General features: G+C 35.5%; 4 protein-coding genes across 4 annotated transcripts; 1 reads left to right on the top strand and 3 right to left on the bottom strand.

Annotated features, from left to right (window-relative positions):
- Positions 1–1,090: 1,090 nt before the first annotated feature.
- Positions 1,091–4,605, bottom strand: LOC110860773 (cytochrome P450 3A21). The gene is made up of 5 exons (XM_022109871.2): positions 4,167–4,605; positions 3,944–4,091; positions 3,709–3,871; positions 2,726–2,877; positions 1,091–2,644 (listed from the first exon to the last, which is right to left on the bottom strand). The coding sequence occupies exons 1-5, from the start codon at positions 4,374–4,376 to the stop codon at positions 1,824–1,826; spliced, it is 1,494 nt and encodes a 497-aa protein (XP_021965563.1). The 5' UTR covers positions 4,377–4,605; the 3' UTR covers positions 1,091–1,823.
- Positions 4,606–6,708: 2,103 nt separating this feature from the next.
- LOC118439387 lies at positions 6,709–9,616 on the bottom strand. The gene is made up of 3 exons (XM_035860645.1): positions 8,735–9,616; positions 7,531–8,008; positions 6,709–7,097 (listed from the first exon to the last, which is right to left on the bottom strand). The coding sequence occupies exons 1-3, from the start codon at positions 9,352–9,354 to the stop codon at positions 6,843–6,845; spliced, it is 1,353 nt and encodes a 450-aa protein (XP_035716538.1). The 5' UTR covers positions 9,355–9,616; the 3' UTR covers positions 6,709–6,842.
- Positions 9,617–10,908: 1,292 nt separating this feature from the next.
- LOC110860760 (zinc finger protein 678) lies at positions 10,909–15,044 on the top strand. Its single transcript, XM_022109857.2, has 7 exons — positions 10,909–11,068; positions 11,304–11,694; positions 11,761–12,040; positions 12,141–12,842; positions 13,322–13,633; positions 13,698–13,776; positions 14,108–15,044. The coding sequence occupies exons 2-7, from the start codon at positions 11,334–11,336 to the stop codon at positions 14,507–14,509; spliced, it is 2,136 nt and encodes a 711-aa protein (XP_021965549.1). The 5' UTR covers positions 10,909–11,068; positions 11,304–11,333; the 3' UTR covers positions 14,510–15,044.
- LOC110860798 lies at positions 14,855–17,080 on the bottom strand. The gene is made up of 2 exons (XM_022109910.2): positions 16,346–17,080; positions 14,855–16,230 (listed from the first exon to the last, which is right to left on the bottom strand). The coding sequence occupies exons 1-2, from the start codon at positions 16,355–16,357 to the stop codon at positions 15,238–15,240; spliced, it is 1,005 nt and encodes a 334-aa protein (XP_021965602.1). The 5' UTR covers positions 16,358–17,080; the 3' UTR covers positions 14,855–15,237.
- Between the last annotated feature and the right edge of the window lie 7,748 nt (positions 17,081–24,828).

Below are 24,828 nucleotides of genomic sequence, written 5' to 3'. Positions count from 1 at the left end.
AATCTGGTCACCCCACAAAGTACATACCCATTAGTCACTTTGCAAAATATTTACGTGCATTCTTACGTACAATCTCTTGCTTTGGGTTAATGTTCGCATTGGAAATGCCAAATGGGCATTATACCCTAAAAATGCAAAAAAATAAAGTGGAAAGATTCAATAGACTAGTCTGACCTTCCCCCTTGCGAAGCCAAGGTAAGACCTTCAGATTTATGTGTCTACATACAGGGTGGTTTAAATGTCAGGTTACAATGGAAAATTTTTTAATGGAAAAAATTCGCAAATCTCCATTAATTATCTAAATTTTGCCTCTGAAATTTAATATTTTAAGAATTTAGTCATCAATGTTCCACAAGTTTTGATAAAAATTAATAAAAATCTCAATCCAAAATCCGTAACTGATGGAAATTTACGATTTTTTCTCATTGACAAATTTTGCATTGTAATCTGACATTTAAACCACACTCTCAATAATTTTTTGACGATATTGTTACCGACGGAGGTACTATGCAATTCTACCGCTCGGGTAATAATTTATCACCGAAGGGTAGCATATATACAGAGGCTAAATCCTGCCCGACCCCAAATGTCAACGCTTAAAAATATTACCGATACCGGAGGCAATTTCTTACCCTCAGAAGACAATTTGTTACTGTAGTGTTACCACGCGGTAGAATTGCATAGTATCTCCGCCGGTAACAATTTTGTCAAAAAATTATTGAGAGTGCACCCTGTATATATCCAAAATATCTTGATATCAAATAAACATTGAGATTTATGTAATATACATACACGCTGGTAAAAATCTGGTAGACTCACACAGATATACTCTCCGTACTGGTTTTAATTTGGTAATAACTCTCAACGGATCGGTAGTATTTTATTGCTGAGTGGTAAATTTGGCATCACCATGGCATATGTATGTATGTACTTCTATAAGAGTTTGTCACCATAATCTTTCCGGCTATTGACATTTTGTGACCATGAACACATAGTCGAGCAAATGTACATAAATATGTATGAACTTATTTGTGCTGATGAAATTTGCATAGTAAGAATGACCATAAAGTCAAAACTCGATAAAAACTAATACATAGTATGCAAATATTTATTTCGTATTGACATATATATTTATTAAAAATAATTCACCACAATTAATTTTAGTATACCAATTTTGGTTGTCGTAAACCCAAACAGGTAAACATTACAGGATTTTGACATCTTTTCTGGCCACAAATGGGCGATATTTCTGCTCCAGCTAAGGAAAATTCTATTTTGTGCTTATCATTATGTGTACCTTATCCCACTTACAAATTGGAGTTGAACATTAACCTCTATTCAATATCTTTAAATACAAACTTCTTACACATATGGGGTAAATTCTGAGTTTTGGAATAACTGAAACTTTCCATAGGGCGCCGTCCATAAATTACGTAACGCTGGCTGACATGAGCAGGATAGGGAAAAAACCCTATCTTGCCCATGCTAGCCAGCGTTACGTAATTTATGGACGGCGCCTAGTCTAATGTAAAGTTAATTATTCGTATTATATACAAAACTGATTTGAAAAAATACACGAATTAATTGAAAAAATTGAGGAAATTTATTATGTAAAAATTGGGGATATGAATTACTAATTTGTTTCAAATCGATAGTTTTTCACTATCAAAAATAGACATTAAACGAATAAAGGTTACATACATTTATATTTAAACTCATGAAATATTTAGATACCATTTTAGAAATTTTCACTTAAAACCATTGAACAGGGGTTGATTAAGATTTTGAAAATCTATGACTCCGTTATTCCATCTTAACTCCAACTAATTTCTCAGCACCAAATCGACATAGAGCGGATCAAACGCCACTAAAAGGGTGGACCCCATCTTATAATTCAACTGCGTATCGGGCCTCACCTCCACGCGAAACTCTTTCACCAAATTGCACAAAAACAGCTTCAAGCTCTCATACGCGAATCGTGTACCGATACAATTTCTCGGCCCATGTCCAAACGTCGTGAACGCGTAGGGATTCAAATTTTCCGCGCTTTCCCACCTCTCCGGCCAAAATTTGTCGGGATTTGGCCAGTATTTCGGGTTTCGGTTAGCCGCCCAGGCCGCAATCATGACAATGGTGCCCTTTTTGATACTAACACCACTTTCGGGATGGCGCCAATCCTGCGTGCAGATTCGCTCGGGTCGCAACAGGGGCGGAGCGAGACGCAATGACTCCTTAAGGACGCAGAGTGCGTACGGCATTTCGGTGTCGGAGATGGACTCGTGGCAAATTTTCCCGTCGAAACGGTCCAGCATTTTGTCCAGTTCGGACTTAAGGTTGTCCTGGACTTCGGGGTGGGTCGCGAGTTCCAGGAGGAGGTGGCTTAACGTCGTTCCGGACGTTTCGTACCCGCCGAGGAAGAAGTTTACGGCTTGGGAGAGAATTGTGCCCTCGGTGATGGACAGGTTTTGGAATTCGGGGGTGTCAACTTTCTCCATGAGGGAATTTAGCAGGTCGACGAAATCTTTGGAATTTGTGCTCCCACTTTTCTTCCGGTTTTCCATGACTTGTTTGAACGCGGATTCGATGAGTTTGGTCGGTTCGTGGTTGAACATGGGGGCGAAGCGGGTGAAGAAGGGGAACGTTACTGGAAAATTTGAAACGATTTTTTTTATATTAGAGAGATATTTAATTAAAGAGATATTTAGTATTTATACGAATTGCTTACGTGAAAGGGTATAAAGTAGATTGAATTGCGTATTTTCTCCCATCATTTCTCTAAATGCTTCGACAAACTCGTTGTTCGGATTTTTCGAATTTTCCATACGAACTCCAAGGACGGTTTGGGAAAACATGTCAATTAACCAGGCGGTGAGACGACTAGAAAAATTTGTACATACACACACATATTTATTAAATATCTTAAAATTTTCATAAATAATTAGTGAAGTGAATCTGTTTTGTAGGAAATGATAAATGTTGTTTAGTCAATTTTGTTTGAATTTTGTATTAATTTTTGGAACAAAATTAACAGAACACAAAGAGCAACACTGTGCTACAGAATAATAATATATATATAATATATATTCTGTATATATATATATATATATGTATACAGAATAATAATAATAATAATAATCCAAAATAATACCTTCAGTAACTCAACCATGGAAAAGAGGTTTTGTTGTTCACGACAGGTATATGTAAGCTTGGAATTTTTAATTTTACTTGAATTGATTTCAATCATTATCAAAAATGCATACAACAAACCCGGTATAAAACTATGTAATTTTCTTATCAAATGCTATAGTCGAGTGACCTTGTATCAAACATTTTACGCTTTATAGACTACACTCTTAGCAAAACGGTATTGAATCGTCACCAAACGGGGAGCCCACATGACTTAACCAAATTGTGATAATCTTTACCCCACATTGTGATAAATCTTCCCCACAATGTGTAAACGTAACACTGGATAGTGAGGATTTAACACATTGTGGGGAGGATTTATCACAATGTGGGGTAAATATTATCACAATTTGGTTAAGTCATGTGGGCTCCCCGTTTGGTGATGATTCAATACCGTTTTGCTAAGAGTGTACCATCTTTCGTGTATGCAATAATCGTGTACATAATGTTGGACTGAGGCGTCATTTGTTTCATTTTTCATGGCTTGGTTACTTTAAAAATCTATAATTTTGCATTACTTACTTTCTGCAATCAATTTTAACACGCCCGTTATTTTTCTCCGCTTCAGATTTCAAATCTTGAATAAATTCTTGCGCACTGGAAGCAATAACGTCGCTCATATTTTTCAATTTTGATGTGGTAAAGAGTGGGCTTAACAAGCTTCGAACAGTTTTCCATTTCTCGCCTAAAAATAGTTAAAATTTTAAAATTAAATTTTAAAGACTTAATGAATTTCTTAGGAATATTATTAATTTGCCTGGTAAATAATCCAGAATTTCGTTCATAACCGGAGTCCCGAAATCGATATCTTGCCGGTTACTAAAATATTGGAAATCTTTAACGAAAATGAGCCGAATCAGGTCCGGATCTGCGATATGAACTTGTGGAGATTTCCCGAGATAAGTCTAATTAGGAACAAATTTCATAAAAATTTTATGTTTTTCATAAATTTTATTTATATAAATTTTTGAAATTCTTACACCCCAAATTCCTCCATATTTCTTGAACCGTTTGACATCTTCCAAGTGTTGGACTTCCTTATGCAGTTTAGTTTCACTACCTAAAAATAGAGAGGGAGGTACGACCGGAATATTTCCAGACTCAATTATTCCATAATTTTCTCGACCACTTTTAATGATTGTGGCGATTAAGACGCACAAAATTGCAATTAGGATTAGCAAAATCCACATTTTTTGCAATTTTACGATGCAATTTTGCCTGATTAATTTATTTTCTTATATTTGCAGCTTTTTCGCGAAACCTTTGATACAACTTGGCCGAATGTAGGTAACCGTGTTATGTAAGTTAGTTGGGCGTATGTGTGTAAAAATGTGTATAAAACGGGTTTAGTTACTATGCGAAATGTAAAGTTAAGTAAATATTTGGTTGGTTTGCTCGACATGTGAGGAAAATTCCAGCCCAGCATGATAATAAAATCATCCATGTGTTGAATATAAGGTTTGTCTAGTGGTATGGAAAGGGTGTTGATGTATTTTACATATGCAATTTCACGTCCAATGCACATGATACACTCTTAAAAATAATTTTACTCTTTTACAAAGCAAATGCAATCTGTTACCAATCTGGTAGAGTCACGTATGCATGTACTCCGTACTGGTATTTATTTTGTAATATGTAACTTCTTACCGGTATGGTACTAATTTATTTCGAAGTGGTACATACATAAATTTGTCATTACCACTACATTCCTGTACCAATATGCTCGTTATTACCGTGGTGGTAGGGTCATATGTAAATTTGTAAATACTCCGGACAGTAGTAATGTAATACCAGTTTTGTAACAATGCACTCCGAAATCTGCTAATAAATCCAAAGTAACCTTACTTAACAAAGAGCAAAGTTTACGCTGGATTTAGTACAATTTTCTTATTTAATACAGAATTCATAACGCATTTATTATTTTTAAGAGTGTACATTTTGTATTCATACACATACTGCAGAACACGAGGATGTCTATGCATGCAGACAAAACAAACCTCATCAAGCTACCATAACTCTTTTCTGCTCATCGTTTCCTTACTTAAAAGTGTTGATAACTACGGAATGTCACGCAGCCATTAAATGAGACACATACAAGGTTGCATGCAACTACAGAAATACATACTTACATACCCACGTATGTAAATTCACACACCGTAATTGGTTCTGGACTTCCCAGTCGCAAATGTACATAGATTATGCAATAAAGCCATCATATATTTTTTAGAATAAAAAGACACAGTAAAGTGGCTGATTTCTCATTAAACACATTCTTTGTACAACATGGGCGATATGAAAAAAATGGCTGGATTTTATATAGATTTTACGCGATTTTTGATAAATGCAAAAGATAAAAAAAACTGCATACGTGTTTTAACCCACATTACATAACATAGGTACGTATTAAACTACAACTCTGAAGATTTTAAAGATTACGCTATTTTAAGGATAGACAGACTAAATCGTGTACATTTTTCATATTGTGGACCATGTTCGCATGGGTCAGGGTGAGTCAATGTCAAGGAATTTGATAAAAATAATTCAGAATCAACCTCCCAGCTAAATATGTGTCACTATATGTTGCATAAGACTTTTTGAAAATTGCAATGCAAAAGCAAAAAGTGTGGTAGGATTCATTCACGTTAATTATGAATTGCAGAAAATTTGGGAAAATGAGAAGGTCAAGTTGAATAAATAGTTATGTATGCGCACATGCTAAAGTAATATTTATGTACACTGACGCAACAATAAGAAATTTTATGTAATTTTTTTAATTTCCAGACGGTAGTCAAGTTTTATGTATTTTGGTATCAATTTAACAAATTGAGTATACTCACTTTAATGTCTTATTTAACACACTTGCTTATTAACTGATATTGCACAACATACGTACATATGAAACCGCAACTTTGAATATTTAACGATTAGTAATCGTTAAATTTAACAACGCTGGCCCTAGTAACCAATGTCCCGCTTCACAGCGTGCGTGTAGTGCTGAAAGTACCAACACGCACGGCACGAGGATACTATTGGTTTTGCACGCACGCACGCACGAAGTGTTTGAGTGAGGGTTACACGCACGGCACGACACGGCTCGCGTCGACGCACGCACGACACGATGTACGATCGTGTCGTGCGTGTTCGTGTTAACACGAAAAAGTCGTGCGCACGGCTCATCTCTGACGATTACCTATGTTATTTTTAGCATAGGCAGACAGGCAAATTTTTGATAGTGCAAACCATGTCAACATGATTCAGGATGAGGAAATGTCAAGGAATTTGATAAAAACAATTTATAATTGAACATCGATTACGGAGGACAATTTTGTATATTTAAGAACGTTTTAACCGTGTGTAATTTGAATTTTATCGTACAAAAGCTGTAGTAAATAGCAGATATGTGCCCAAATGCATATTTACGTATTACTCAACTACTTTCTGTGTAAATTGAAGGAAAATAAACTGGGAAAAATGAGAATGCACACTTGCTAAAATAGCATTTAAAGAAATGTAACACATCTATATACTTCAAATTTTAAATGATTGTTATTATTATCCGACGGTAGTCAGCCGGCTTTATGAATTTAGTAACAATTTAACATATTAATTGTATGTAGAAAACTAATGCATGTATTTAATACACATCTGCTTATGTATTACGGCCACAAAGCCGCCGTGACGTAATAGTTCATCATTATCATCCACGCACATCCGAGTAAATCCCGATGGCAACGATTTGGACCCTGTCGAATATAAATGGGTCGCAAGCTTCTCAAAACCCTGGAATAATACCGCCTTTCTGAAGGAAGTAGTTGATTAATGCGTAATCTTAACATGTGCAAAAATTCTTCCGATGCCACCCCAACGAACGAGATTCCTTTAAAGTTGAGGAACAATTGGCGAATCGCGGTCTGCAAAAAAGAATACATTTTTGCTACGTAAGAAATTAAAATTTAGCACTACTAATTTAATTTCAATGAGGAAATTCACGCAGTCCTTGGTAACATTGTGTAACCCCTAAATTTAGTAAACTTACAAACTTTGAGAACATTTCCCAAATATTCTGTGGAAAATAATCTTACAAATTTTTGTAAGCTGACTCAGATCAAGGGTGTCTCTTAATTTTGGAAAATTGTGTTACATTATTTTACGAAACTTACAGATTTCACAAAGTTACAAATGACTACATGAATTGTCTAAATATTCCATTTTATTCATTTCAAAATATTTAGAGCTCAGAAATTTAACTAATATCAGATAAAATCTTCTTGAAAGGCTTGCGCATCCTGTGTGCCATCACTTCCAAATTTGTCATCATATTTTGTATTTTTTGAATTTCCATACCCACATATCTGCCAACAAAAATGCAAAATCCGATAAGGCGATGCCCGGTGTTCGTAACATCCGAAACGCCGTGAACGCTTCCGCCGTCTGTTGTCCGAACAGCAGCCCATGAATGAAGATGAGTTTGAAGCTTTGAAAGTCATTAAGTCCGTCCGCGTAGAGGATTAATTCGCGATAATGTCCGACCGCGAAGTTCGGCGCGTAGGTTGAATCGTACCCAAAACTTTTTAAACTTGCCGCCATCCTGTCGCCCATTAGGCGAAGGGTCTCCTCCAAATAAATGCAGGACAGTGGAACCCCCGCCAACGCGCAGTCCCACAAAATCACGATGAGGAACATGCAGCTGATCTCGAACGCGTACATGGTCCAGAACAATGCATCATTTTCCCAGGGAAGCAGCACGTAAATGTTCGTAATGTACTTGGGGAAGGAGAAGAACTGAATCGTGATGGAGATTAGGCAGACGATGATGATTTCGCTAATGGAGTTGGGTGGGAAATATATTTTTAGTTTGAATTATTTCTGTGATAGAAGGAATTTTAAAAATTCGTGGAAATCTAGTGGTATGTAAATGTTTAGAAAGATTTAAAATAAGCAGCTTTGGGGGTAATTTTAATAAGTCGTACAAAAGTTTAAAAAAATTGCTGAGGCCAAAATCTATGAATTTTAAAGATCCTAAAATCGTGGATTTTGGTAAGGAATCAAAAATCATATTTGTGTCATTTGTGTGTGAAGTGATTCCAGCAATTTTGTGTAGTTGCTCTTGAAATGTTGACTTTTGAAATTTGGATGAATATTTTTATAACTGACATTTTTCGAACGAATAGAATAAGAATTCTCACAGATTTTATAAATTGGGAAGATATAATAAAAATCTGTCATTCGGTTTTTATAAAAGACCATATCGGTAATAATTTTGTAAATCTAATGTTTTTGTTGTTCGAAATTTTAACGACGAATTTTACTGTTCGCATTTTATGATTAAAGTCACTTTAAGCATAAAAATTAAGAAAGATTCCATAATTGGAAAACGAAGTATAAATGTATGTAGTTGTAATAAAAATCTATCACACCGTCTTGAATATTTCTATTTTTAAAGCTATTTTCAAGAGTTTTTAGATTTTCTTCTTTTATGTAATTTTAAATCTTGATGACGATTTCTAGCATTGCATTTTTTTGTGTTGATAAAATTTTGAAACTTTACATTTGTCTCGCCAACACCCATTTTCCGGCGGTGGTAACTTTCTTCTGAAAATCGATCCCATCCCCATCCTGTAATTGACAGAAGATTCGATCCTCTGCACGAAAACCTTCTTTGAGCACTTCGTAAAAGGGGTATCTTCCCACCAACCCCCAATACCCGACGGCACACCCGGTCAAGATCAAAAACCAGGTGAGGACGGCTATTTTATCGTAAAATTCCGAAATGTCAATGCCCGAAACGCCCACCAGAAGGCCAAAAAGATGGATCGTCTTAATCCAAAAGATGGCTTGGAAAAACACAAAAATTGCTAAGGGGAAGGTTGAGATGCGTTCTAATTTAAAATCCGCACCGTTACGGATAGGACTTAATTTTGTGAGGGAAACCCCCATCCAGGGGAGCGAGTTGTATATTTTAAGTGGTAAATTGCTCACTTTTTGAGCCTGGTTTTGTTCCGGGGGTGTAACCGGTTTTCCGTAAAAGTCCTCCATGGTCAGGGTTGGAATGACGCTTGACGTATGTTTAAGTCTAGAGAAAGGTGTGATTTCTTTATGTAAATTGGAAATAGTCCGGGAGTTAAATGGCCAATTAAATGGTTCTATTTTTGATCCAATAATGACCATTCACTCTTAGAAATCCGGTATTAAAAGATCTCAAATATCATGAATTGCATTCTCGGATTTCGTATTCTTGTTCGAATATAAATATGACTGTATGGAAATTTAAAATTTATATAATTTGGTGACAAGTTTGGATATGATAGCACAAACAATTATTAGCCCTAAATTCAAATTTCTCATGTTAGTACACTTTTGGATATCCAGTATCACCAAGCGGTATTGACTCTATCAAAGTGGTACTGCTAAGTAATACGGTGTAGTAACGATTCGGTATTAAAGTTTCACCGTATTGGTAACAAATTTTCCCGGGATGATATACATAATTTTAATACCAAGCGGTAGCATCTTTAATACCGAGAAATCAATACCTGCCTCACTATATCAGATTTCTAACGGTGTTTCCCCAGTTTGCATATAAAGAAAGTTAATTACGTTGCTTCGCTGTTTGTTCTGTGAAGAAGACGTCAATGAAAAACAAAAACAAAATTCAATTAAAGCAAGAGAATTGAATCTAGGAAAATGGATTGGGTCACGCAAGCAAGCACAATTATGAGCCGTGCAAAAAATAATTGGACGTTTTACGAGGTGCTAAATAGATTATGCAAAAAATAGGGAAACAGTCTTTTTCGTACATAAATATTGGACATATAAGTATGTATGCTTTGTGACCACTTGAAATTTTAAGTTGGGGAGAAATAAAGGATCAAATTTCTTTATGAAATGAAATGTAGTTTATGGAGTTATTAATTTATTCGCACGTGTGACACGTGACGTGCCCCTAAATTACTTCATGGTTCAATTGTATACAAGTACTAAATCATACACATTTTTGTTTATTGTTTCTTTCGTAAACTATGTATGAAATTCGCAATGAAAAAGAAGCATTGGGAGAATTGTGACATATTTACTGTGCATACATACTAAATTTGTACATAAATGATGAGGCGTTTTATGCATGTTAACTATTTTGCATGAGAGATAAAAGCGATGCGGAGCTCGCAAAAGATTAAAAAGTAAAACTAATTAATTAGTAATTTTTCCAGTTCAGACACTTTTTCAAAAATGTGTTCCCATTTTTGGTACTTTCTTATCATTCTAATTTCCAAAATATTAATAAATATGTTAATATTCATGAATTTACATGGACACGAGCATTTAGGCTCAATCTTTCTCCCAGGAGGGACGTACGCGATGGATGGAACCGATTTTCGTAGTATTGTGACAATTATCACTATTTGCATTGTTCATATTCTAATCGTAATAGGAAAAGGTACGATGCCTTAAACTATCTTATGTGCGTCATACTTAATGCATAGTCTCCATGAAATTCATGTGACTGACGATTCGTCAATTACATAAAACAAACAATACATACATGCATACAAACTTTATGTAAAAAAAACATGAAAACGTATACGTTTCTTTGGATAATCTTACAAATCGAGATTATAGTAAAAAAATTTATATGGTACATATTTAGGTGCATACAAGTTTCTCGGTTACGCAAATGTTGCATAAGAAGCTCTTTCGCCAACGATGAGACATGTTTTGGTACGAGTTTTATTCTGTTCTCCTTTCAAGTTTGTAAACATTTCACATGAAGTTGCAGGAGCTCCAGGCACTAGGTTGAAATTTAGTTGCTCCAATTTAATACAGTTATTACTACTTAGGTATTAAATTATTATCCGTTTAATCGCCAAATCTACAAATAGCAACGGTATTTACTCGTACAACTTTCTATATATTATTTTATTTGTTTTTGTTATTCATGGTTCTCATGCATATTCAATATTTCTACTAAATTGTGTCGGTTGAAATTATTACATATTATACAATGCATTAAGTATAACGCAATTTCTGCACTGATAAGTATACGTGCCATATTTTTTGGAATTATAAAATTTAAAAAATGATAATTTGTAATTCATGTTTTTTTTAAATTTCTGTTTCAGATCTAATATCCTCCATCGTCTCCATGAGCCATGTTCTGCCTTCTTTGTTTACGCGTTATCGATAAGGGAGAAATGTCCCCCCGAAAAATCATAGTCGAGACCCTTAGAAAACTGTTAGGTTATCCGAATCAAATCGACAAATCTTCTCATCCCCTCCAATTTGAAGATGATAACGAAATGTGTGAACTTTGTTCCGACTGTTATACTCTCATCGGAACAATGGAACAAATTAAGAGCCAAATTTCTCTCCTGGAGGAAGAAATCGAGTCGAAAATTAAACAAATTCACGCCACAATTTTACATACTTCGTCTCAACTTATAAATAATGGGGATTATCATCCCGAAACCGAGAAAATTATACAGATTCGTACCATGCTTCTCCGTGTGACAGGTTTTAAACAAATTTTAAACCTAATCAATTTGTAATTGCTTCTTTAAATACTTTAGTTTGAAATAGGAGGGAATCATCAAAATTTTGAGGAAGATGAAGCAGGTGTTAAAGTAGAACTTATCCAAGGCGATGTTGACCCGCTGAGGGTCGTGGGCGACCAATTTTTGTATGAAAACGACAATGATCCATGCTTTCCAACAAGTGTGGAAAACATAAAGAACGAAGAAGAGCCCGACGATAATTTCCATGATGAGAAAGACGGCGACGACGATACCGATTTTTGCATTATTCCTTTTCGCCAAAACATGAAAAGCCGCAGATCTAAGAAGATAGGACCGTCAATACGGTATGTATGGAGAAGGAGAACATAAATACTTTCATGCCAGGCTTTGAAATTATGGTAAATTAGGAGAATCTCTTTAAACTGAATTTATTATTCATTTAAGGAAACGGAAAATAGATTCTCCTTCAGCAACAGAGAACATACCACTTTCGAAAAGGATCAAATTCGGATCTTCTTCCCGAAGGACACGATCACGATCCTCCCCCCGCATCAAAACACAAACCACCCTGGTTAACAACAATCTGGTACTTTCGGTGAAAAATATTCGCCCAACGAGTAAAAAGAGGCTGAAAAAACCATCATCAACTAAAAAGTCTAGCCCAACATCAAACCAAAACTTGGGCGACCGGGTTCAAGAAAACGATGCTTCCCAGTTCCCACATAAAAACGACGCCCTCAGCGGCATTCCCTGTCCCGCGGAAGGTTGCACGGCCACCTTTTGTAGTACCAAGGCGCGCAACGCTCATCTAAGATATGCCCACGAGCACCCTTATCAATGCCACATTTGTACAAAAAAGTTTCTCAGTCAAGGCACCCTCGCCGCGCATAAGGTCATTCGTCATGAATCCGGCGACAAGAAGTTTTCCTGCGGCAAATGCGAGAAGAGTTTCTGCCTCGAGGAAAACTTTGAAAGGCACGTGACCCTTCATGAGGTTGAGGGGGTCAAACCGGAAGTTTGTGACGTGTGCGACACTCGATTTAGGACAAAAGAGCAGCTCGACCGACACATGGAGACACACAACAGGGGGCGGTTCCAATGTCAAAATTGCGGAAAGAAATGCAGAGATATTACAGACTTGGACAGGTAACTGGCGTCAATTTTACAGTTGGGCGTATTCACGTCATACATACGTACCTTTTGCGAAATTTGCAACATTTCGCAAAACTTCTACTTAGGAAGCATAGGATTTTTTTCACAATGTCACTCAGAAACAGGGCATGTGTCGCAGGACGACTACATAAATCTTGCAAAATTTGTGATTTTTCGCAATGCTTTTGCTGGAAAACAATAGATGTTTTTTTTTTTATTTATCCAGCAACTTGACCTCTGATTTTGTTCACAAATTCATCCCAAGAAGTAAAAATATCACACAAATACACAAATCTTACACAAATTTTTACACAAATCTATCAAAACCATATCAAAATTGGCATAAAATAACAGAAATGGTTTTATAGTTGTATGAAATTTGCGACGACGTTGTCCTGAGTACGCTCTTACTGACCGATTATGCAAATTAAAATCTATTTAGTAGTTAATTAACCATAACATTTTTTTTTCAGACACGAGCGTACCCATAAGAAAGCAAAGCCACAGAAATGTCCCCAATGTTCGGCCACCTTTACGGACGGGACCAGCATGAAGCGTCACATTGTTCGAGATCATTCTTCGTCCTCTGCTCCCCAGAATATTTGCTACCTTTGCGGAAAAGGGTTTTATCTTCCGGTCGACCTTAAAATGCACCTCGATCGCCATGACGGCACGCATCGGCAAGTCAAATGCGACACGTGTTCGGAAATTTTTGTGACCTCGAAATCATTACAAGCTCACCGTATCAGACTGCACGGGGAGGATCCGTTCGTTTGTGATGAATGGTAAATAACTTAATTATTTATGTAAAATATAAGTTTTTACTAATTAAAGCATTTTTTGCAAAAGCGGCCGTACTTTTACCACTATGGCAGGATTAGATCGACATAAGAAAGTTCATGCGGGAGACAAACAGCATAAATGTGATGTAAGGCTATTTGGAATTATTTTATAAGATTTCCTGAAAATAGTCAGGCAATTCATGCAGGCCTTGGTAACATTGTACTGAAATTCGGAAATTCTGTAAACTTTTACAAAATTTCTTTAATATTTCCAAGGAAAGTTACCTTGCAATTTTTGTAAACCTACTCAGCGCAAGAGCGTCCCTTTATTTTAGTTTACAAACTTATTTTACCAAATGAATCGATTTTAAAAGTTACCAATGACTAAGTGAATGACGTCAATATATTGCATTATATTATTTTCCAAATATTTAGAATCCAGAAATATACTTAATTTCCAAAAAAATATTTTCACAGACTTGTGGCTCCACTTTCATCAGCGCGTATCAACTCACGACGCACGTGCGATCCCACACCGGCGAGCGACCGTACCCCTGCCCCCACTGCGACAAAGCTTTCCGAACCAATAGTAATTTGATCATGCACGTGAAAGGAATCCACACTCCGGGTTACGTCACCCCCACCCCGCACAAATGCCCCCACTGCGGAAAAGCGTTCAATACTGCGTTTGTTCTTCGTGGCCACGTGCGCCGAGTGCACACGGGGGAGCGCCCCTTCATCTGCGACCAGTGTGCAAAAGCCTTTGCGGTCAAGGCAGACCTTACTCAGCATTTAAAAGCGGCACATGACATCGTGTTGGAGACGAGGAAAAATATGTTGCCGAGATCGAAACGGGATGCGTTTAAAGAAGATGTTTAACTAATATTGGGCGTACTCGGGACAATGTCTTAAAAACATTTAGCGTCGCAACTAACCTTCGGATTTTCATAGCGCTCAAAATCTGACTGTTGCCGTATTTTTATTTAGTTCTCGTGAATTTCTGTGATTTCTATGGATTGAGATGGAAGGGACGGGTGAGTTAATAAAGACGTGCCAATTTGCTGGACAAATTTATTTAAAAAATCATTGTCACCAAAATTTTTGTGAAATATAGCAAGTTTTAGTATGCTTATTTTTGTAATGTATGCTAAGGTTGATGTGAATAAGCCCATTGTTAAATTTTCATTTTTATCAATCCAAGTCAAGCCATGAAGTTAAAAACACTTACGATTAGACAATGAAATTTATTTATAGCGAGTTTCTGATTACAAACGAAATATGTAAATACATATAGGTCATAATTATTTAAAATCAGATAAATATTGAACTAAATAACAAATCCAAAGTATGGTGTATGTATGATAGGGTATTTGTTATCAAAAATGAGATTATTAAAAATCATGGATTATCTGTATCAATTATAATTTTTAACGGGATGTCATTAATGAATGTTCTAACCATTAATTACACAAGATTTCTCATAATCAAAATTAAAAGGGGGAACGGATAACGAGTATGACATCTAGTTTTCAATTTTTCTAATTCATATTGCTGTCAAATTATATGTAAAAATTTAGCAGCGAGCCCACAGAACAATTAATCATTCATTATACAAATACTAATCCGAACCCAGAATCCCACAATTTCACCAGGGAAACACCCCTACCCCAAAAATATTCAAAACTTCCCCACATAACTGCCATAATTCCCATCAAACCACCCCACAAAATCATAAAACTCCTCACCGGTTTAGCCCACGATTTCCACTCCACCATTTTCTCCTGTAAAACCCCCACCGCTTCGGAATTCTCTTTAACCTGTACATACACAAATACCGCCCCGAGCAATACCCCAAACCCAGCAGCCACCCAATTTTTCCATCTTCTCACAAATTCATCCAGCCTTTCCATACTTTCCCGTCCACTCCGCACATACACGAGGACAATCGCCATGGTAACGAGGGGATACCGGAACCCCAAAATGATACAGTTCAACGCCAAATTCATGTACAAAATGACCGCAGTCGCCGTGCTGACATGTTTTTCCCCGATAAAGATCATGACCCCCATGTAAATCTGGAACATCCACTCGGGCAGGACAATCCCCCGGGAAGACCCGGACCCGGACCCGAAAGACCCGGCCCACGCCCACCCCGTCCGGACCGACAAGATGAGTCTGTGAACCCCGAAGACGACCCCGATCGCCGCGTCGGCGCCGATGTAATGATGTTTAAACCACGCGTCGACATGGGAGACGAGGATAATCAGGGAGGACGCGATGCCGACGAAGACCGTGTCGAATTCGGCGGTGGAGTTGGGATTGGTGTACGTCGCGACGAGGTCAGAGGTCAGCCCGAGCAGGAGCATGAGCACGATGACGGCCCAGTCGTAAGTGGCGGTGGAGATCTTGGCGTACGTTTTGGCGTACAGGGCGCGGACGAGGTCGTCCTTTCCGGTGAGGATGGCGGAGGAGAGGGCGATTTGGGCGGGGGTGGCGGTAGGGTGGGAGACTTGGAGGGGGAAGGTGGGAATGTGCTTATCTTGGGGGGTGATAAGGTTGGGAGGAGGATCCATTTGTGGCGTCATTGTGTCCATATTAATCTATGGAAATGGGAAGAATTTTTAAATTAAGACTTACAGATTTGTAAGAAACACATAATTAGTCAATAACTAATTATAAATAATTTAAATAACTAAGAATTCTTTCAAAACTTACGGAATTACTCATTATTTCGGGCAGTCTTCTTGTTCTTGTAGTCGTGTTTTTTCGTTGTAAACTCGTAAAGATATAAGTTCTTTGTACGTGACGGTTTAATGGACTAAATCAAGCCTGAACATTTTGTTAGAGGTTAATACACAAGAAAATTTAGTCAGAAATAAATTGTGTATGTATGTACATGCAAATGTCTGTAAACATGTATTTATGTAGATGCCCTTAAACAAGAAAGGTCTGGGACTGATAATGAATTGTGGATTTAGTGACAAAGGCATTAAAGTCACGGGTTCCTCGGTCAACTTATATTTATGCATGTATGTATGTGCATATGCATACATATGCATATGCATGCGTACATGTATACATCTGTACATAAATAAATCTGAGACGTTCCTAAGTATTAATACAATACACATAAAGAGCATGCACACTGGATGTGAGCTATTTACAGGCTTGGATATGTCGCACAATTTTTGTTACCCATGCGATACATATAATTACTGGTTGCCTCATGATAAATATGCATGCATGCATGCACAAATGCATAATAATATGTATATAATACATACATAAATAGAATTAATTGATCTCTGAAGGATAATGATGTCTTCTGAAAATCTATAACATCCGCCACTGGCAACTTTAAGAATTCTACGAGACACACTAGCTCTTATATAGCGCTGGAATAAAGATGGTATGCATATACATACATACATACATATACATACATAATATGTATGTATATATTATGTATAATAGATATGCACATGTATATGTATTGACACACGTGAATATACACATATAATTTTTGGGTGTAGCGCATTTTTATTAACAAATTGTTACTAACAATACTTGGGCATGGGGGAGTTTGGGTTAAAGCGTTTAATCCTGAATATATACGTGTACATATGTATAAATTATACAGTGTGCGGTAAATATGTATTTAGGACTAGTATGTATCCCTACAGACATCCTTACATATGTACAAATACATACATACATATTTACACAGGGTAAACACAAATTTGACCCAAAATTCCAATCAGAACCTTAACGTCATTTCAGTGTTGTAGTAATTAATTACAAAAGTAATTAATTACGTAATTAATTACAAGAAAATCGAGAAGTAATTAAGTAATTGATTTTAATTACTTTGTGGCAATGTAATTGTAATTAATAATTAATTACTTGGCTTCAATTGGGTAACAAAGTAATTAATTACTTTGGGTAATTAATTACTCGGTTGCTTCGAATTAGGCAGTGTATTGTGTAAAATCTTGATTTCCGAGCTCGTTTTTGGAAGATGGTGAAGATTAATTTTGCGTTAATTACGCTCCCCCAATCAATTATTAATTTCCTTTTAATTTGAGAAGTTGGAATATACTTAGATTAATTAAGTCCTTGGATTAATTAACTGCTTAATCTTGAAATGTTAATTATAGTTCTTTGCATTTACATTACGTTCGTATATTTACGCTCTTAGCTTTTACCGCTTGGTATTAAAATAATACCAACCGGTATTCATATGTGACTCTACCAAAGTGGTAGTGGTAAGTGGTGCAATGTAGTAATAGCTCGGTATTAAAGTTTTACCATATCGGTAACAAATTGTTACGGAGCGGTAAAAATTTACCAGCCGACCGGTATAACTTTGAGATCAAGCGATAGTAACTTTGATACCGGGAAATTAGTACTTGCGTAACTGTATCATACTTCATGATTATATAAAAAATGTAATTAATTTGTAATTAAGTAATTAATTACTTTTCACGGAAGTAATTGTAACTGTAATTAATTACTCGACTGATGTAATTAGTAATTGAGTAATTAATTACTTTCTCTCGTCCGATGTAATTAAGTAATTAGTAATTAATTACAAACTCAAGTAATTAAGCAACACTGCGTCATTTACATACTTAGAGAACATTAACAAAGTAGGCCCCCCTCCCTCTTTCACATGTGCCACTTATCAACGATATAAGTGGAGCCTTAGACCCACATTGTGAACTATGACTATTCAACACAAGAAAAGATTCATGTTCGTATGATACCTAAATAATTTTTGGCTTGATTTTTTGACATGACTGGCTAATCAATTTCGGTGTAGTTTGAACATTAAAAATTGTCAAGAAAAAGGATCTGGTTGATTTTGAGGAATATCTTTTGAATGGTGTTCGTGGGGCTACGGATCATTTACTATAAATATGTATGTGTTGAGTTCTTGCAAGAAATTTCATATTGCATGATTTTATGTATTTAGTTCTCATTAATCAGAAGTTATTCCTTCTTTATAAGTAATTTATAAGAAAATGATTCTTTGTACCTCGTGAAAAAGATATGCTACCCACATACATATGTACATACATATATTATTTGTGGGTGTCACCTCATTTTCATATTTTGACGCATTAATGAAAGACATGGAAAGCTCGTACATATATGTAGGGGAAAATGGGCATATTTAAATTTATTAGCAAACGAGGCAAAGATAATTCCATTGTAAATATGTACATATGTACATTTACCATATTTCTCCCTTGTTTTCTTCATACAGTCTAGGAATTTTTACTCACGTCTCTGTTGGAAATTCCAAATTTTGCTATGCCTAAGCTATGCAAATTTACACTTGTATTAAAACATTTGAAAATTTAATACAAGATGTCATCAAAATTTAAATAGATTACCTCATAAATATATAAATACGTATATGTATATGTATACATATATTTAGTAATTAATACTTTATTGATACATTAGCTCTTCATCGTTCAATACGGCGGACATAATTATTTTCATGCATAATTTTGGAGACTAAATATTTATGTATGTATGTAGCTTGTTATTAATTACATAAATGTTGAAAGAAACATAAATATTTCATCTGTTTAATTAGCATTTTTGTTCATAATAAGTAATCTGTTTTTGTGTCAGATATTTATTTATTTATTACCAGCATTTTTATCACAATATCATTGTATCTTAATAATAATTACACATAATACCAAATTAATTAACATAATGCTCGAGCAACGAACATCCTCCATTTAAATAGTTTTTGAGATTGATAAACAGCACAGGTTTTTGCTAGTCTAAAAATCGATCTTGCGTTTCATTAGGCGGAGTAACTATACATAATTTGCAAGAACAATATTCATAAAGAAATATTAAAACCGTGTGGAACATGAGTAATTAATTCTTTAATAACACAACGCATGAATTTCCGATGTATATATCAATGACATGCTTTTTATTCAATAATAATACCAATAAATCCCAAACAAATTCATGCATGTGACCCTTAAGTACTTTAATGTTGAACATTTCAGTCGTTAAAATCAATGATAGAAAGCAATTTATAGAGTTGTTATTTATTAACAGCATGACCTCTGACCTGAGGTAAACATTTTTCAAATACACCTGAAACATGGTTTACGTCAGAGAGTTACTTAAGATACTTCAGAGAGATACTTAAGTTTCATTTAGATCAAATTGATACCCTACACGCGTTAATATACACGGTTTACTGGCCTTTGCTTAACATGGTTTAAAGTACTTCTGGTTAATTTGTCCAAAAACGGAAATTTAATGTTATCCGGAGTTTTCAATCTATAAAACTATAAATTAAACTTGTTTGGATTTTTCACCAAAATGCTTGGATTCGCTGATGGCAGAATTCATATATGTAATTGTCGAGCTATTAACGAGTTTTACCGAATCAAGCTCGCAAACAACCTTGGCATAAATTGATCGTTCAAATTACTTCTGATATTTGTGGGTTTTTTAAAAGTTTACTCAAAACAACTTGTTTGTTTTCCACAAAATTAAACTACGTGTAGCTACCTGATACATGAAGATATGCGTGCACACGTGCTCTTACAATGGCACCAAATTCTTATCGTGAATTACTCTTTTGGAACTAGAACTTCAACTTAACGTGATTGTATTATGTTCAAACCGATATCGTCAGCCGATACAATATGCGACGAGTTAAAGCAAATCAAATTCGGCGAATTGACCGTCGTCGTAGGGCATTTGGATCCTATTCGTCCAACTCGTTCCCACATTTCTGAGTAAAAACCCAACTTCGGAAACGCTAAGCACGGCGCGGCATAGTACGTGAATTACAAACGACTAAGATTAGTTTCGATAATCGTACGTAATAGTATATTGCGATTGTCGAACGCAATACGCAATACCTAACCAATTAACTTGTTTGAGTTGTAATCCCCACAAAGACATACAAACTACGAATTAACGGTAACGTGAACATCAACCAAGGCTAGTCGCACAATGGGAATCTCTGCTCCGTGAATGTTTGTAGAATAGTAATTGCGGAAAGCTTCACATTCGGAGGCGAATACCAAATCATCTGGCAAGTGTTTAGCGAGCCTGTTTTAAAATTTGCTAACCTATATATAATATTATATTAGAATTTACATACTTTCATGTATATGCACCTGATACCGTATCATGTATATGCACCTTTTATATCCATGCACCTGAGAATGAACGTATCTAGCTGGTCGACATGCGGTGGAGTAATTACCAAAAATAGATGAACTTCAAAGTCCACGGCGAAAATATATTATGTCAAAAAATATGTTGGCTCATATAACAGCTCTTACGACAAAAAAAGGTCTCAAAGTGTACAGAATAAGCTACACATTCGATAAAAGGCTGGCCTTAATCGGAAGTACAATTTTCCATCGTTAAGCATAAATTCTGCTGCCAACAATCGTATCGACATATTAATCATCCATGTTACAATTATTTAGCACTTTGGCGCAGGCAACAGCAACTGGATTGAACAAAAGTTTCAAAGATCTTTTCATGTATGTAGCAATGACTCATTTTGAGACTAATGTTACAAAGGTTTAAGACGTAATGGATGGCGTTCAAATTCATGTGTGCTCAACGGGATGGAAGCGTTTATCGATGTTCTTACAAAGGGTTTTGATGAGCATGAAGTTTTCGTTGGTTGCACTAAAATTCGTGCATTGTGATATAAATTCTGCTAGAAAGCATTAATTCATAACACCATAATCGTTACTCTTTAGTGATACTGATAGTCTGTGTTATGAAATTCGATGCCACGATTTGTGCACTGACCTGGATAAAAAGCTGTCTAACATAAAAACGCTTTTGACAGGTCTGTTGCTTGCCTCGGACTTGTACTTAGTACTAGCGATCGAACTCTAAAGATCCCTGATGACCGCGAAAGTTATGCAAAACAACTCAACGTATTTTACAATGAAACATGCAATAACTTCTCGACGAAGAGAAACACTAACTTATTTAGCAAAAGAGATTGGAATGAAGAGTTTTAGGTAGTTCACAAAAGTATTCCGGGTTAGATGGGTATAACTGCTTTCAATCCTTTTCAGGCAGTATCTGAATCGTTCGTCGCGTTGGCAATAAACAGTCGATTACCGTTATTGGAAGAAATGAAGCCAACACACAAGCTAGCAAGTAGAGCTTTTGTTTTTTTCTGAAAAGTCAGATCCTCATGATTATGTTCCTAATAAATTAACCCTAAATAATTACAGAACATTGACCCTTATGTATGTCAATTCGGTTTGACACCAATGCTCGGCGTAGTCAACCCTATAAAATTATTCCTTCGTCGAACACTCATTGAACAAATACAGATTGTTAATAGCGTCATCAAACTATATCTATTAAACGTATTTGACTACAGAAATTTCATTTGTTTTTGTAAAAGAACCTCCTCAGTACACAAGGTCTGGAAAGAAAAAAAAGGATAGAAACCCTGACATGGATTTACTCTAGTAGCTGTGCGTTCAATATGCAAACAAATATCTGAAAATACTACCAGATTAAACCGAAACTCTTGAACCAAATAGGGCAAGGAATTGTTATTTTTTAGTTGTAACATGAAGTCCTCCATTTCTCTAAGAAGTTAATGAAGTTTACCCAGTTTATCTGTCTTCATTAGCTGAGATTTATCGCTACATGTTAAATGAACCCTTAGACGATAGATCACATATTATTAGGGTCATTAGCTTATGTGTACCAATAACAATGTGAATATAATCTAGGTCAATATTTCCGATGGAAAATTTCCCAAGCTCATTCGCTTTCGTCATAACTCTAAATATGTTTGACCTTCTCGCCCGAGAAATCCAACTAATTGGTCTTGATACGCAAGATGGAAATCCTATATGTTCAATATCCGTTGATCATAGAGCTTCAAAAATTTTTCGAACAAGTCATCATGTTTGAGGATTGGGAGTCTCGGAAGTATACATATTAGTCGGAGAATTTCAGCTAATCTGGCAAGTGGTATGGCAACAACAGAGTATGTGGACTCTTACACAACTATGTTCAAAAGTTTGGCATCATATACTATGGAAAATATGTTTACGGTGGTACGAGGAACGATGAGCAGACATTTGCAATTGCGAATCCAGTGTATTAATTTATAGAAGAGACAAAATCCGTTACATTTTTTACGGGCTTAGATCCCCGCTATTTGCCTGGGCTGTAAAAATGGAATAAAATGGAATTTCCAAAATTGATAAGAATATTCGAGGTACTACTCATGCTTCCGGTTAAGAAAGAATTATTTGGAAGAAAGAAAATCTGGAGTCGTATTCATAAAATCCTTTGCTACATCAATGTTCTAACTATTATAGCCACGTTGTTGCAATTAATACCTTTATACATTGCAAACATTGCATGGATTTCGAGTGTGGATAAAGTAACGGACCAAGCGTCAGCGGTAATTTTCATCAGCTTGTTTTACGTACAAAAAAGTGACTATATTCTATAAGAGTGATAAAATCTTTTAAGGATCTGGAATCACTTAATACAAAATTCTCTCAGTTGGGGTTAGTAATTTCGATCGGATCAATATTATTAAGCGATAATTCAATAATTAATTTTAATTAAATTCATTTTTATCAATTAACCATAGTAAATGAATCTTGGAAGGAAGTCAATTCTTCAGTTTCAAGATTGTAAAAAAATTGTCGGATACCCAAGCCCAGATATTTTCATTGAAGGAAATTCCCGTACCATCATAAAAAACGATGTAAATGGGGCAGGACGTATAAACATGTCCTCTGTTGAGTCCTTTACCTTTAGGAAACAACAATCTCATCTACTTAAATGCAGTAAATGGTAGAACTATGGAAGTAGAGAATTTAAGTACTTCGTAAACTGTACTTCAATCTGCAGCGAGCTCAATGAGTGGCATATGGAAACATTTGAACGTGAGAGAATCATCGCTTGAATAAAATAAAATTATGGACAATGGGAAGAAAACATACCAAAATGTACATAGCCGGAGTATATATGATAAGTAAAAACTTGAATAATCATGTCGTGCTGAGGTTATACTGAATAAAAGATCTCATTCTGCCTAGCCATCTTTTCAATTCGGCATTTCTAACGAATCTTGGTGACTTTTACAGGACTCGTTTGCACGTCAAAATTAAAAATGAATAGTGTAGCAAAAATAGTTCTAGGTTATCTCCCTTTTAGATTTAATAGCTTGAACGGAAAGCAAGCCTAACCATAGAAATGTATCATCTCCGACCCTTTCGATAAAGTCGTTCCAACTGCATTTGTAAATTGCTAGTACACTTACAACTTGTAAGTTACAAGATTTATGAGAAAGTAGAAGGTGAGTTTAAGAAAAAGTAGAAGTTACGTAAAAATCTTGGAAATTATCAAGACGATGGGTCTCGATTTCTACATAAAACTCGTTGAGGCTGATTCGGCATTTCGTAAAGTTTTAGCTCGTTAAGGTCGTATAACTTTACCCATAGCAAATGAGTGAATATTCAATAGTTAAACTTGCTTTTTGTACAAAACTTATTGATAAATATGTTTGCAAATCCGTATAATTTAGTACGTATGTATTAACATAAATACGATAAGTCAACTTGAAAATTACTAAAATTTTAGAACAGTTAAAAAATAGATAATTGATGTATTGAATTATGTAACACCTTTTTGTTATGTTGAAAGATATGTAGCTAAATAGTATTGAGAGATATCGCCCTGTATGTTAAATTTATCTGTACTTAGCATGCACTTAACTTTTTCGAAGTAATATATATTTATCCAATATGTAAGGATAAATTATTTAAATAAACTGAAATTTACACTGTTAACTGGAAAATTTTAAACCTTCACTGAAATCGCTGCTTTGGTCTGTGTCTTCATTTGTCACCCTGACGCCGGAAAGATGAAAGTTGTCGATGGAGATTTCCATCTATAAATGTTAATCAAAATTATAAATACATCAAAATTATTATTGAAAATCAATTTTATCATGTCATTATTAATTTTTGCTTAGTTTGAAGACAATTAAAATTTTAAAACTCCCAATTTCAGGATTGGATTATGCAAATGTTACATTGCAGTTAATCAATTTTTAAAGAAAATTATTCTAATTTAAATAACTACGACATCTTCGTGACAAACCGTAGTTAAAATTTATGTAAAATAAAAAA

Source organism: Folsomia candida, unplaced genomic scaffold (assembly GCF_002217175.1).
Source record: "Folsomia candida strain VU population unplaced genomic scaffold, ASM221717v1 Fcan01_Sc034, whole genome shotgun sequence".
NCBI lineage: Eukaryota > Metazoa > Arthropoda > Collembola > Entomobryomorpha > Isotomidae > Folsomia > Folsomia candida.
The sequence above is the reverse complement of the archived record's forward strand: the minus strand, read 5'-3'. Positions and strand labels throughout refer to the sequence as shown.